At 39.6% G+C, this 15,210-nt stretch overlaps 1 protein-coding gene across 1 annotated transcript in view; it reads left to right on the top strand.

Moving 5' to 3' along the window:
- The window catches only part of P3h2 (prolyl 3-hydroxylase 2), a 156,541-nt gene that overhangs the window by 126,006 nt on the left and 15,325 nt on the right, over positions 1–15,210 (top strand). Inside the window, exons 4-8 of the mRNA XM_005344774.3 lie at positions 4,873–5,004; positions 6,843–6,985; positions 7,317–7,406; positions 8,864–8,904; positions 10,129–10,223. Coding sequence (XP_005344831.1) covers positions 4,873–5,004; positions 6,843–6,985; positions 7,317–7,406; positions 8,864–8,904; positions 10,129–10,223 — 501 coding nt within the window. The remainder of the gene's footprint in view (positions 1–4,872; positions 5,005–6,842; positions 6,986–7,316; positions 7,407–8,863; positions 8,905–10,128; positions 10,224–15,210) is intronic.

Genomic DNA, 15,210 nt, shown 5'->3' with positions numbered 1-15,210 from the left:
GTCCAGTGAGTTTTATTAGAGTTTCTTGCTGGGACATGGGTGGGATATTACTTACTTGACAAGGAGAGCTGTCTAGTAGGTACATTAAGATGACCTGATAGGTCCCTCCTCCAACCTTGATAAAATTTCGATGAACTCAGTGCTGGGCATGTCTTGTGCAAGTAGACACAGCTACAGTGATTTCATAATTACTTCTGCTATGTCATGTTTAGAAAACATCTTTCTACTCTTCATCTCCCCATCCTGTTTTGTATATTCCTTCTGACATCCCCCATGTCCTCCAGGATGTTTCCTGAGCTTTGGAGGAGTGATATGACTGTATCATATACAGAGGAACACTCCAGCATTACATATTGTCTGCAGTTTAGCCACTCATAGGTTCCTTCATTAACCACCCCAGTGTAATTAGAAGCTTCTATGAAGAGAACTGGCAGCAGCACTAACCAATGAATATAAGCAGTATTTAGAGGGTAGTTTGACAAAACAAGTGTTTTACACAATGTAGTAGGTTTGATAATAGCAGGTTCCTTACCTGGGCCTGTGGTCTCCCCAGTCTAGGGCTGTTTTTATTTTCTTTGATGATTTCACAGGAGCCTCAAGTGTACTGAACTTTTGGGAAGATTTCTCACACAGATCTGCATCTCTGTCTGCTGCTAAGACACCTCACTGAAGAAATTCTGTTCCCTTTAGGCAAGGAATTTGTTAATTAGGACAATTGAGTGAGGTGGTTAGAAACAAACTAAGATTCAGACGCATAATTTTTCATCAAGAGTTCATACTTTTAAAGTCATCATAATCAAAACCAAGTATAGCTTATAGGGGGCTGGAGAGATGGCTCAGAGGTTAAGAGCATTGCCTGCTCTTCCAAAGGTCCTGAGTTCAATTTCCAGCAACCACATGGTGGCTCACAACCATCTATGAGATCTGATTCCCTCTTCTGGTGTCCCTGAAGACAGTTCACTCATACATAATAAATAAATAAATAAATAAATAAATAAATAAATAAATAAATAAATAAATTTTAAAAAAGAGTAGCTTATACAATAACAAATCTTTATCACATATTTGTTGATGACATGTGATGTTCCAAGACATACATAATGAAGAAATGATGTTCAAATGAAATGGAAGTTACTAAAGTTAGTTTACCTTCCCAATTCTAACATCTCCATATCTCCCTCAAAAGCACTTACTTCGTAGCTCAAACCAAATTATGCGAAGTAGCTTTTCAATCTGACATCATCCTCAACTCTTAAGTCCATCTTATTTGTTCCAAACTTGGACAAATGCCCCTTTTACATGGCATTTAACACTTACTGAGTCAACCCATTTGACATGGGAATTTGGCTTAAATCAAAACTGCATTTTAACCAAGCCCCCATGATGGCTTCCTTCCTGTTCTTGGTGTAAAGGTCAGACAGAGTCCAAATTCTGTCCTAACTCTACTGTATATAAACTTCCTCTCTTTATGGTTTTCATCCCACTTGGAATAAAGACCAGTAACCTGGAAGGACTTGCCTTATGTATATTTGTGTTCTCCACTGCGGCCTTCTCGCATTCATTGAAGTCTTTGGATGTGTCACTTCACTCTCTGTTCTCTTTGCAAATCAGGTTTTCCGTATCACATAGCCAGTGTCCTATCTTATTCAGTCCTCATTCTTCAGGGATTGGCAGATCCCTATGCTACTTAATAAATATTGGCTAAATGACTGTGTTGATGAATGCAAGAATAAAGAATATGGTCTATGCACCAGTAACTATGTATAGATAAATGTGATAACAATGCCTTGTGCTTGTGATAATATTGATCATAAATGAAGGGTGGAGTTTTTAGAAGCTAATTAGAGAATAGCTACAAAGTGTAATCGAGAATCAATATATCTATTACAGTTAAAGTCACTACACTAAATTATCAAACTATGAAGTGCTCTATTACCCAAAGTAAATTTAAATTATCCAAAATCAGTATACTTGTGTGAGTTACTTTGAGGATTTATTTCTAAAACTTTTCTTTCCTTAGGCATCTGCCAATTTAACTTTCCTGTATTTTGTGAACATTTAAAAATAAATTTTACGTGTCTTTTATAGTATAATTACTGAATTTTCCTTAACACAGTGTTTTACAGAAGAATGAGCTAGCATTTCCTTTATTATTTATAGTAACATATAAATATGTTTACATATGTAAATACATATAAACTCTTTATTTAACAGTTTACTATGCTGTGGTTTTATGAGATGATGTACACTACCTTCAGCCCCACATTTGTCTGTGTGTCTGTGCTGTCAGTGTCCATGGAACAGATTTGGCAAATGGTCTAGATTCTGTTATGACAACTGATTTCTCTGTAGGTTCGTATTCAGTGCTAGTCAAGTTACCATAACTCATTGACTGTTTGGAAGGACAGACATCTCCACACTCAGTTTCTTTGACTCTTAAGTACCACAACCAGCATCCCAGCTCCCAGCCAAACACTGTTGAGTATTAGTCATAGTCTTTCTAGAGACAGCCCAAGACCTGCAATTATAAAACTATGGTAAGATTTCCTGGAAATCTGAAACATGCTCACTTTATGTAACAAAAGAAAAACAACTAAATGTATTCTCACACAGTTGTTCTGAGCCTCAGTCTTATTAAAAAGAGCATTGATTGCACAATGACACTGAAAGGGAAAGAAAACAACAAATATAATTACCACGTTGATTTCTACCCTGCAAATTCTTGCATTGCTGGGTGTCCTCAATTCGTAGTTAAGCTGGCATTCACAAAGGAGAATATATTAGGAAAACCTTAACACTTGAATGTAGTGAGGAGTTGCTTGTTGGTTCCCGGCTGCTTAGCCCTGAAATAACTACACAGAAACTGTATGAATTAAATCACTGCTTAGCCCATTAGCTCTAGCTTCTTACTGACTAACTCATATTAATTTAACCCATTTCTATTAATCAGTGTATCACCACGTGGCAGTGGCTTACTGGCAAAGTTTCGGCATGTCTGGCTGCAGCTCCATGGCGTCTCTCTGACTCCACCCTTCTTTCTCCCAGCATTCAGTTCTCACCCAGCTCTGCTCTGCCCTGCCCTGCTCTGCTACAGGCTCAACGCAGCTCTTTATTCATGGTACTCACAGCATATAGAAGGAAATCCCACATGACTTGAATTGCAGTGTTAGAAGAGACTAAATGTTGGAGGAAAACGCAAATGGCTGCTTGATGCAAATTTTCATGTGGTTAGCTCTGTTTGTGAAACCAGAAGGCTATCTTTTTTGTTCTAATTTGCTGATCATACTATACTCTGCTTCAAAATATATTCCTTCAGATTTTGAATTGTCCGTTGTTACATCTTTTTTCATTTTTTTCTACCCTTGTCACTTGATATTAGAGCAGTGGTTCTCAATCTGTGAGTGACAGCCCCTTTGAAGGTTGAAATACCTTTGCCCACAGGAGTCCCATATCACTTATTCTGCATATCAGATATTTACATTACAATTCATAACAGTAGGAAATTACAATTATGAGAATAATTTTGTGGTTAGGGGGTCACCGTAACATGAGAAACTGAAGGGTCACAATATTAGGAAGGTTGAGAGCCACTGAATTAGAGAAAAGATAGATTTGAAGGTAAAGAGGACATCGGGCTATGGAGGAGTGGATAGTTGGTTATTTACTATCCCCCTAAGATATGAAACTCCACTAGTATTTTATTCCTAACTTCAGGTTGTACATGTAGTCCTCACTATTTTCTCTACATTTCCAACTGGAGGTAGAAAGCAGTGGACTGTAGTTTTGATTTTGTTAGCTGTTCTACATGGGCTCAAGTTAGCCAGGTTATGGAAAAAAGTTTGCCCCACCCTCCAAATCCTCCTTTCCTTCCTGTGTCCTGACCTCGTTCTATAAAATTGCCCAGATCCAAGATGAACTCTGACTCAACAGAGACCCTTTTGAGAGAAGCTGTTTTGCCCAATTAAATTGTGCAGCCATGAAGTCAAGTGATTTTCTCCACCGCCAGGGAGCCTACTCAGCCCAAGTATGAATGAACCATTCTCTCCCTGGAAAACGTTGCCCCATCTTTGCTATAGAATTCAAAGTTAGGCAGAGGGGGAGGGAAGTTTTCCTTGTGATATTAGCTGCTTGTGTTTCTTCAGCTCATCCTTTGGTAAAGCAGTCTGTAGAGCTAAGGGACATGGAATCCCCTGTACTTCAGCATCTTACCTATTATAAATAAGAAGAGCAGCCAATGAAGAGGGCACAAAGAGGACTGTGCTTATTCGAATTTTTTTAGCTGTCATCCTTTCTGCCATTTTGCCGCTCTCTGTCAAAACAGTATCCCATGTGTTAGGATGTGTAGTGTCTAGTGAGAGCCAGGTCTATAAGTGGATAGATTCTGGTCCTGAGCAAAAGGCATCAAGAAATAGCATTTGAATTCCTCCTTTAAAATAAATTGACAGGGAAGGGGAGTTTAAGTCCTCCATTTCCCCTGCTAACTTTCTGTGTGGATGGCTGTTCTATTATCTGAATGGCTTAACATCACTAGGATGTGAATGACTTGTCTCAGTTCGAGGGCATCTCAGACCCTCTGCAGTAAACCAAAAGAAGCTCAATATGTCTGGTGAGAAAGTGTACATTCAGCTTCATGCCCAGGAAGCCTGACGTATTACAGAGGTTCAGGACCCAGCACTGTCCAGTGATCACGGCTAAGATAATGTTGCCAGCCACTATTTGAAGTTTTCAGGCTAGAAAATGATAATACAGAGCTCTCCCCCCGCCCCCCCCCGCCGAGTGTTTTGTGTCAATGCATGCCCTGCAGAAGTGCTGCCCTGCCTAAGGTGTGGCCTCAGCACCTGGAAGACACACACTTTCTCTTTTGCCTTCCAGATCACTACGTGCAGGTGCTGGTCTGTCAGCATGAGTGTGTAAGGGAACTCGCCACCCGCCCAGGCCGCCTCTCACCAATCGAGAACTTTCTTCCCTTGCATTATGACTACCTACAGTTTGCCTACTACAGAGGTAAAGTATAGACCATCCACGAAGACCTTTGGGGTTCTTCTTTATCCCTGTTGGCATCGTCACCATACAGACCCCTGCTTTCTTTCATTTCACCATCAAAGCAATGCAGGTTTATGCCCATTCTTCTCCTTGCCTTTTGGCTGCAGCTCAGAGCAAGAAAGGCAGGGCACTGGCAGTGGATGAAGCACAGGATTTACTGTGATAATGTCCTAAAACTTACACTAGACTTGCAAGATTTCTTCTTCAACTTGAGCTGCTTCTTCAACTCACTTTTAATAGGATTGCATTCCCATAGTTGAATGAACCAGTGTTTTAAAATAATTCCCCTCTTTCTGTATCCATAGTCCACTTTCATGTCCTTCAACTGAGTGTTTTATACTTCCAAAATTATATATATGTATGTATATATATAATATGCAGATCCACATACAGAATTTTCCTTCTTTTACATGAAGACAGCATTTTATTTATAATATTTTCTGGATCTTTTTTATTTACTACATGTCAATTGACTTTTAGTAGGTTAAGTATAGGAAATTAGCATATTTTAGGCCAAAATTAAATTCTAGCAATCTATTATTCAACTTTAATAGATGAGCGCAGAGAGATCTTTCTGATCTCTCTTTTTTAAATGCCTGCATACAGTTGAATTAGAACTTGTTTCATGTGTCTTCCTATTGAGGGACAGTTGTGTTGTTTAGTAGTCTTTTGTGACCGCAGTGAACTTTCAAGTGGATAACACTCTACACATGGCTGTGCACATCTATACAATATTTTGAAGGATAAAAATCTGAAAGCTCATCTACTGGGTCAAATAGTTTATTCATTTGTAATTTTGATTCACATTGCCAAATTGTCCTTCATATGGGTTGTATTTTCCAGAGTTCATCGGCAGAATATATTATAAAATGTTTAGATATTCCACAATCCCCTAGGCAAATTTAGTAATTCAAAATAGTTTAAGTTTCCTTTTTTATTGAAGAGAAAATATTGAATACCCTCTCTTATACTTAGAGCCATCTCTGAGAATTTATGTACGCCCAGAGAATTTATGTAAATATATATTTATGTATATGTATATACATGTGTGTGTGCATGCGTATATGTGTGCTTACAAAGAGAGAAGAAGCTTTTTAAAAAGAAATATAATTGTGAGAACTATTTGCAAAGGTAGCACAAAACATTTCAGCATCCTGTTCCTAAAAGTGAAAAATTATTTTTTGCAATAGTTAAATTTTTCTAGAAAAAAAAGAAGTCACATTTGAAACATCCTGGGGTACTCCTTGTAACAACTGGATACCACTCAGGTTGCTCCTGCTATGTGGGAAGGGGCTAGAAGAGACCATGTGTACCTCTGGGGATGCACTCAGTGTTACCCCATAGAAGCAAAAGTATACAACGCACTTCCCAGTGATAAGAAATAACACTTTGAAATCACTTCTACACTCATATTTTATTCATGAAGGCTTCACCATCATATTAGAAGGTCATGCTCGGAGTATTTACTTAGGTCAAACAGTACAAAAAAGTCACAGTTAATTCATACAGTTTTGCTGTGGTCTTACAGCAATCACCAAGAAGCATTTTCAGATGAGACTTTGCAGCATTTCTGCAGCGTGCCCAGCACCAAAGCAAACAAAAGGTTTTCCCATTTGAGGACCTGAAATCAGGTCTGTCCTCCTGTGTAAATGCTTCTGGCGTTCTGGCTCAGCCTCGGTTTGTCTCCCATAAACGATGATCAGTGCTAACGTCACTAGACACACAGAACTCTTCCCCTGAAATCCTCTGGGCAGATCTAACTGACGCAAATGTGGCCTAACAACGCCTTGTGTTTCCAGTGGGTGAATATGTGAAAGCCTTGGAGTGTTCCAAAGCCTACCTGATGTTCCATCCAGACGACGAGGATGTCCTGGACAATGTAGACTACTATGAGAGCCTGCTAGACCACAGCATTGACCCAGCATCCATTGAGGCCCGAGAGGTGAGAGCAGAGTGCAGAGAGAAATCTCTACACTGACGTGTGTTCCAGGGAGAACGGATTAAGAACCAAGAGACAGACATCATCAGCAGCAACAACAATAAAACACAAAGAGACTCAGTGGCTGTTCCAGATCTTCATTCTTTCCAACGTTAACCATGCCAGAAGCACGTTTCTCATAGGAGCTAGCTTGTGAAAACCTGTGGCCAAGGAGGCTGCCTTTGCAGCTCTGCTCTTCATGTTAGCTCATTGGCTGTTATAATGTAAAGTTTTACTTGAACATCGATCACACCCCTTAGGTGTTATTTAGATCTGACCTCGTCTTCTCTCCTAGGATTTGGCAGCATTTGTCAAACGTCACAATCTTGAATCTGAACTGATAAAGTCGGCTGCTGAGGGTCTGGGATTTTTATATTCTGAACCGGTAAGAACAAAGAAGGAAAAATGAAGTGCTATTAAAAACCTTCTTGGTGGGTAGATATTTAAGGATTAGTGCCCCTCCCACATTAGTTGGAGATTCTAATAATCTGTTTAAATTAATAACTGATTAGGAGATAGTTTTATGTTATTAATGTGGTGAACTTGAAAAGATTTTGATAGGTTCCCATAATGCTATAGTCCAAAGTCAAAGTCAAATGTTTTGTCCATCATTTGCCTCAGTATTGTTTTATTTTTCCAACCTTTAGATGTAAAATTTTAATATGTTAATGGCTATTGTTCTTTAAACAACATAAGACTCCTTTGGAAGACACAGGCTGAGCCAGCCTTCAGGCTGTGCTTCCTCTGCTTCTCACACTGTCCCGATCATCCTGGGAAGACACACCCTTTACAAACCTCATCAGTGCTGTAAATAAATGCATTTTATTGTTTTTATTTAACAAGATGCCTGTAGTCTTCATTTTGGTAAGGCCTTAAAATATTTTTGCTACATACCTAGAATTAATATATGATTAACTCCTTTGATTCTTGACTTATTTTTGAGTTCTTTCAAACATTCATAGTACAGTGATCATTTTTATTAAACCTTCAAATATATCCCAAGAGTGGACTCACACTGCATGAAAACATGAGGCTTAAAAGTTCTTGAAACTTAACTGCCCTCCTTAGAAACTGTTTCTGATACCTTCATTGCTTCTAGGGATCTATGAAAGTGTCAATCTACCAAGCTACTACTCATATATATTCAGTATCAATTGCTATATCATTGGTATTCTAACTTCTGTTCTTCCGATGGCCAGTTTATAGTATTTTTCCCCTTTTCTTCATTGAATTATATAGCTATAAGTTTCTATCTATCTATTGATGATTGAATATTTTCACACAATACCCATGTTAATACGTTGAGGAAATCACTAAATTGCAGCATATTTTCAATTTGTTATTAATTATGGCTTATTGTCCTTGACACATTTTATAAATTAGGTTATTTTAAGGAAATATTTCTGGCATAACACTTAACAATATGTTTGTTCCTACACACTGTTTTGAAGAATTGTGTTTTCCCAAGAGGCACCAGAATATGACACCTACATTATGAATCTATACAGATAAACCACCTTTCCTTCTTTGTTCAAATTTGACTCATGATCCACAGGGCACTTGTACTGAAGAATCTCTGAAGCCCTTTCTGTTACCAAATTTCAAGTCACTATCAAGAGCAAAAGAACCAAGGCCCTAACTAATTCTGTGCATTTTTAAAATTCATTTGTTACCTGTGGTGCCCTTGCCAAAAATCACACCAACCTTCTCTTCATTGATACACAGTCCAAGTTCCTGAATATTTCAGGCCTTCTTAATACTTCATTAAGAGTATTTTACTTTTTTATTCCTCTAAATTGTGTTTTATTAATAAATTTATACCTCTTTCTCAACTGTAAACAGAATTACTGGATCAGTTACGGAGGACGGCAGGATGAGAATCGGTGAGTTCTCCATTTGGGAGACAAACTACAGTGATACAAAATGCTCAGGGGGAGGAGATGGCAGAAGGAACATAGCTCCAGTGGATTAGTGAATGGAATGTAATTTACAGTCTTTGAGCTGCGCATTAGGAACGGCGTCCTGATCCCAGCTCTCCCACTCTTTTCTGTATGGTTTTGAGTAATGAGTTTTCTCCTTGAGTGTGAACACTTTTCCTTAAATTAAAGAGTTAGCCTAGAATGCTCCAAATGCTAACTACCTGTGTTTACTTATTACACAAAGTTGGATGCTATTTCCATTAACAAGTTTTATGAAATTTGCTTTTCAAAATGGTTTTCATCCTTTGAGAATTGCATACAATGCATTTTGATCATAATCAAAATTTCCTTTCTGATGATAAATTCCCTTATGATATTCATTTGAAATCAAGACCAGAAAATTTTCTGCATAGTGAAGTGAATGTGATTACTGAACAGATTAAAACTAAGAGAACTCACTTTTAATATAATTGTAATCAACCCACATGTTTTAAAATAACAAGTGTGACTGACCTGTTTGTGATCACACAATCTAATAGACCTATTTTTAAATGAGACAGACCATGTCAATGGAAGGAAGGGACTTGTTTATGACTTTGGCACCATAACCTAGAAGATTTCAGTCTTGCAATCTTGCAATCAGTCAGCACTTGAGTGATATAAGATTACTGGGAGAGAATCTAGGACATACAGAAGTGTTTGAACATACCCCAGTTTGTGTCAGTTTAAAGGCTATCTACTCTCACTTTTGTATCTGGGAAGCTTGAGACAAACCATATCTTTCTCCTCAGAATAGTCAAGAACCAACTCTTACATTAGGACAGGATTTGTCTCCATTCGAGCATTATTCAGTGATGCAGTCCATGTTCAGGACACAGTACAACATGGAGAATTATGAAGGTGCACGCAATCACTTTTTCCTGTTCTTTGGGACAGTAGACCTATAAGAAGGGAGTGAAGTTATAGCTGCAATTAATTTTGATAAAAGTTGCAAAGAGAATGCAGAGAGAAATGGCATCCTGAGGAAGCTGAGAGAGCCGCACAAAGACACGGGCATATCATGTGATTTAGAAAGCTCCATGAATGGTCTACAACTCAGAATCAAAGCCTGTGTAGTTGCAGTATTCCTTACCTTTGAACATCTTTATTTAATGGGGAATTTCAGTCTCAACTCTTTTGAATGGACAGGGTCCCTTCAGGAGTGAACGTGGAGGGAGCAGAAGTTCATGGATTGTCAATGGGGAAAAAGTCACCACCCAAGATAGATCGAGACCTAAGAGAAGGTACGTACAAACAAGCTTTTATGTCTATGAAGACAGAGGAAAGAGGAACCCAGGTATGGTGGGGAAATCCTTAAAGTTTTCTTAATTTCCTTTTCACAAGTTGGAAGCTTCGTTGGGTGGGATCTTGCCCTGAGATCCCTTATTCTGTTTAACGTCACTATTTTGTTAATCTGTTTATCTCCTTGAACACTGGGCTTCGCTCTATTCCACTTCCTAGTACCCCCTTTCTTCTCAAATTGTACATTTTGTGTTTTTCCTTGCATGGCCTGCTCCTTTTCATTGTAAACCTGTATAAGAGAGAACATTAATAACCACAGGCAGTGTCAATGCCAGGCTGTGTTGATATTTCCTCTGCTAAGGGAATTAATCCAAAACTCTTCACTTTAGCCTCAGGCAGGTCTTTTGAAAATATCACAATAGACTCTAGCTCACATGCAAAAGTTCTTCTCTGAAACCGCTTGAGCCAGGCCGCCACAGTTCAGATTGCCCTCAACACCACTGTCTTCCATGTTTCCGATGTGGATGGCCCATTAAGCACCATTTACAGTGTTCAGCTGCCTTTCTGATCCAAAGTCCCAAAGTCCACATTCTTCCAAACAGCAGTATGGTCAGACCTATCACAGCAATTCCCCAGTCCCTGGTACCAAGTTCTGTCTTAGCTATGGTTTCATTGCTTTGAAGAGACACAATGACCATGACAACTCTTATAAAGGAAAAGATTTCATTGGGGCTGGCTTACAGTTCAGAGGTTCAGTCTTTTGTCATCATAGTGAGAGGTATGGTGGCCTGTAAGCAGATATGGTACTGGAGAGGTAGCTGAGAGTTCTACATCTAGCTCCACTGGCACCAGGAAGTAAACTTGCTTGAGCTTCTGAGACCTCAAATCCCAACCGCCTAGTGACACATTTCCTCTAACAAAATCACACCTACTACAGTGAGGCCACACCTCCCAATAGTACCACTCCCTATAAACCAAGTACTCAAACCCATGAATCAATGGGGGCCATTCCTATTCAAACTACCACAGAGATTGAGGTGGAGATCATTTTATCTTTAAGACTAAGAATAAATCTGCAGTTGTCTGAAGTCAACACATAAACCTATTGTTTTTGATTAAATTCGGTAGCTGCCTCTTAGTAACTGCTGTCCTAATCAGAAGCAGCTACCAGTTCAGCCGCACTGGCCATAGCTAAGCATGAATTCTGTTCCCTTAGTCACCAGCTCTATCACAGCTGTTAAAGGGCACTTTATCTAGATCTCCATCCCTTTATAGAACTAGGGATTCAATGGTTGAAATGAAATCCTCTGAGCTCAGAGAGATTTAATAGTATGAAGCTAACTTCTCCTAGCTCTCATCCCCCCAAAACATTAGGTGTCCTTCTGCTCAGCCCCCATTTAAGAACCCTAGCTACACATAGTTTCTCCCTACCACTTCCTGTGAGCTAGTTGCTGACTCTGCCTCTTGACCTCAGGTTAACTTTATTTAATTAAATAAATGTAACATGTCTTTGTATCACTAAACAAATTTAACAGCATAAACAAACGTAACCCATCTTAAATTAATGTTCCGCCCCATCAACCCTAAAGATACTTCAGACCAATTTCCTAGGATTGTACAGAGAACTGTTCTAGTGGGTAAAACAGTTGGAACAGAAGCATGGAGACAAGAGAACAGAGTGTTTTATGAACCTAAGAACAGAATTGGTGGAATTGCAGACTCCTGACAAAAGCAGGTTTTACACAGAGTCAAGCATTGTTATAGTAATATACTATTAGCAAGAGTACTGCTGACAAAATTGATAGTACTTCTTAACAGCCATGATTGTTTGCATATATAATTCTTAAGAGAATTTACATAGCTTTCATTTTAATAGTAGCAGTCTCTCAAGTGGGAATTTAGTTACTTCTCCAAAGTCTCACATAACATCCAGCAAGCACTTGAACCCTACAGTCATGTCCAGAACCAGATTGTTATGTTTTCTTCAATACCTATTGCATTGATTACAAACAGTTTTACCTAAGGCATAGCCTAAAGTATAAGCCCTGAGAACGAAATGCAGGTATAAATGTCCACGATGATTAAACCCAGGACTGACCTTGTCTTAAAGATATCGCGTCTGGATAGGCTTGGTGCTGGTGCATTGCCTTTAATCCCAGTACTTGGGCGGTAGAGGCAGGCAGATCTCTGTGAGTTCAAGGCCAGCTTGGTCTGCAAAATGAGTTCCAGTACAGCAGCCAAGGCAATTACATAGAGAGAACCTTGTCCGGAAAAACGAGAGAGAGGGGGGGGGATCTTTGGATTTTGTAAATTTGACAGATGTGTTCAGAGAACTCAGAAACAAGAAAGAATACTAATGAGCAACCAGATGACATAGTCATAGGGCACAGATCTTTCTGTACTCTCTCTGCACATTCATCTCCCAGTTCCTCCACAGCAAGCTTATATATCCCCGGTGTTCAAGACTTTGACAAACCCTGACTTCCACCTCCTCCGTGCCCCAAGCTGCAGGTTGCAATCCTTGGTCCTTCAGGGACTGGACCCATCCAGAGTCTAGCTATGGGATACACGATGAATCGCTTCATTAACAGAATAAGCTCAGGTGGGATAGTTTTACAGAGACTATGAATGATAAAAATACACTTCTATTATTCAGGAAACTTCAAGTATTTTAGATGTGCTGAACTAGGAACTGGTAATGGAATGCAAATGCATTTTTGATTCTCCCACATGGGCAGTGTCCTCAGACACTTGAGAATAGTGGTAAGCTATGAAATTACCAGGCCCAGAACATTCCCATGGCTTGGCAGAAAGCAGATGCCAAGGGGGCAAGGCTCCAGGAGGATTGTGCCATAAAGTACAGTCTCTGTCATTTTTCTTCTTGTTTGCAAAGGGTCTGTCATCTCCTTGGGTTAGTGTTTAATAATACTGCCACAGCACGGTCCCTGGGGGCCACCTCCCAAACTAACTCCAGCCTAGGTCACACGTGTGCTGACTCACAGAAAACACCTCTGTCAGTCCGTTACTCATTCTTTTAGCCCCTGTTTTCCTGTGCTGACTAATGAGTCCAGGGTCACTTGGGACAAGGCCAAAATAATGTTGAACTTGGAGTCTGAAGGCTTGATTTCAGGATGTGTTGTGACAGGACGCACACTATGACATGTCTCTCCTTGGCCCCTCTGTGCCTTGCAGTCATCTGTAAAGAAAGGTGGTAACTAGGCAGGAAATGATGCATTCATGTGCTGTCCTTTGAAAACCCTAAAGGCTCGTGCTCATGTCGGGGCTTATTCGCTCGCACCCCGCCCCATGCCTAGTGAGATGGGATATTTACGAGAATACCGTTGCTCTTGCCATGAGCCTCAAGCAGTGTGCACAAAGAAACCCTTGCCTAGATGATCTTTGTTGCGACCGGGGAGTGAGAGCCAGGCACATACTTTATGAATGAGAGAAGAATTAAGTTGTTTAACCAAATCTCCCTGCGCACTGCACAGTGGTTAAAAGTTGGCTGCAACCATCAGACCAGGCCCCAGGAACCACAACCTATTGGACTACATTTTGATTTTAATTTTCACATTTTCCCCTGTCTGGTGTGCTACTGTAAGTCATCTTTGGTTTGGTCGCATCCGCGTGGATGGCAAGCTTCCTTCCCCACCCCCTTCTTTCTTTTGTTTGCTTTTTAAGTGTGATAAATTTCTGCATAAAATTCTATACATTCAGTGGTAATTTTAATAGCTCATGAAAAGCATATGTGAAACACCAATTCTCCTAATCTCCTTCATTCTACATATTTAGGAATATGTGCTGCCCAGCTTTTATGTGAATATTTGAATGTTATTTGTTGCATGGCTCAGGGTTCTGCCAATATCTCCACACCCTCTTCTAAATATACTCCATTAAAGCAAGCTTACTAATATTGACACCAGAATCTAATATAGTATTCTAGTACAGCTATACAATTCAATAGTAATGATAACAGCAACAAACACTCATGTTGAGCTTGGGTGATAGAAATTTTTTTCCTTAGTGCTTCAGCATAGTAATGTTAAAATACATATTTTAAGAATAATCTTATTATAATTAAGTAAATTGCTGCAAGCCAAAGAATAATGAACACTTGACAAATTACAAACCAATCTAGTTCACTAAACTCTGTGTTCTATTTATATTTGAATTTCATATTTACAAGTGGTTTTCTGTGAATCTGCAGTTGTCTTTTTTGCTTCAAGGAGTAGTTTTTCATTTCCAAGTTGGAGTAGCTACGCAGCTTTCTGAGTTTGAAGGGATGCGCCTCAATTTGATTAGGAATTCTGATTGCCTACAGAGATCCGGACACTGTTCCCAAACTATATGACAAAGACCTGTGAGGGGGCTGTCATTATTTTTGCTTTATCTAGTTTCATCTGCTTACAACAACAGACATGTATTTTATCTTATCTTTTCTGAGATTCAGAACCCAGAGACATCCATGATCTTCCCCAAGGCTTATCCCAACATCTCAGCAGGGCCTTGACTGGTGTCTTAGTTAGGGTCCCGTTGCTGTGAAAAAGCACCAAGACTAAAGGCAACATGTGAAGAAATGGGTTTATTATGTAGTTCCACATCATATTCCAGCATGGGGAGGCGATGCTCAGTCAGTGCGTGGGGATCTCTGCCACCACCATGGCCAGTAAGGTAGTGGTCCGCAGGAGGCTAGAAGGCAGTTCAGTTCAGCACAACTAAGAGCAGGGTGTTCATTCAAATTTTGGGGGTTACTTCCAACTCCCCAAGTAGTTTATTTTAGGTATGTATAAGCACAAGACAATTGGGTGAAAACTTTCCTGGCCATAACTCACTCAGTCCCATATGCACAATAAAGTTTAACAGAGTAAGAGAAACAAAGATCAGACGTGAGTACACGGAAACTCTCCGTAAAGTACCTGTAGCATCTTCCATAAAGACGGGTTCTATAAATTGACTACATGCGACCATCCATAAAAAGAGATTCTAAGC

This window comes from Microtus ochrogaster, chromosome 2 (assembly GCF_000317375.1).
Source record: "Microtus ochrogaster isolate Prairie Vole_2 chromosome 2, MicOch1.0, whole genome shotgun sequence".
Taxonomy (NCBI): domain Eukaryota; kingdom Metazoa; phylum Chordata; class Mammalia; order Rodentia; family Cricetidae; genus Microtus; species Microtus ochrogaster.
Note: the sequence above shows the minus strand (reverse complement) of the source record. Positions and strands in the feature narration are given on the sequence as shown.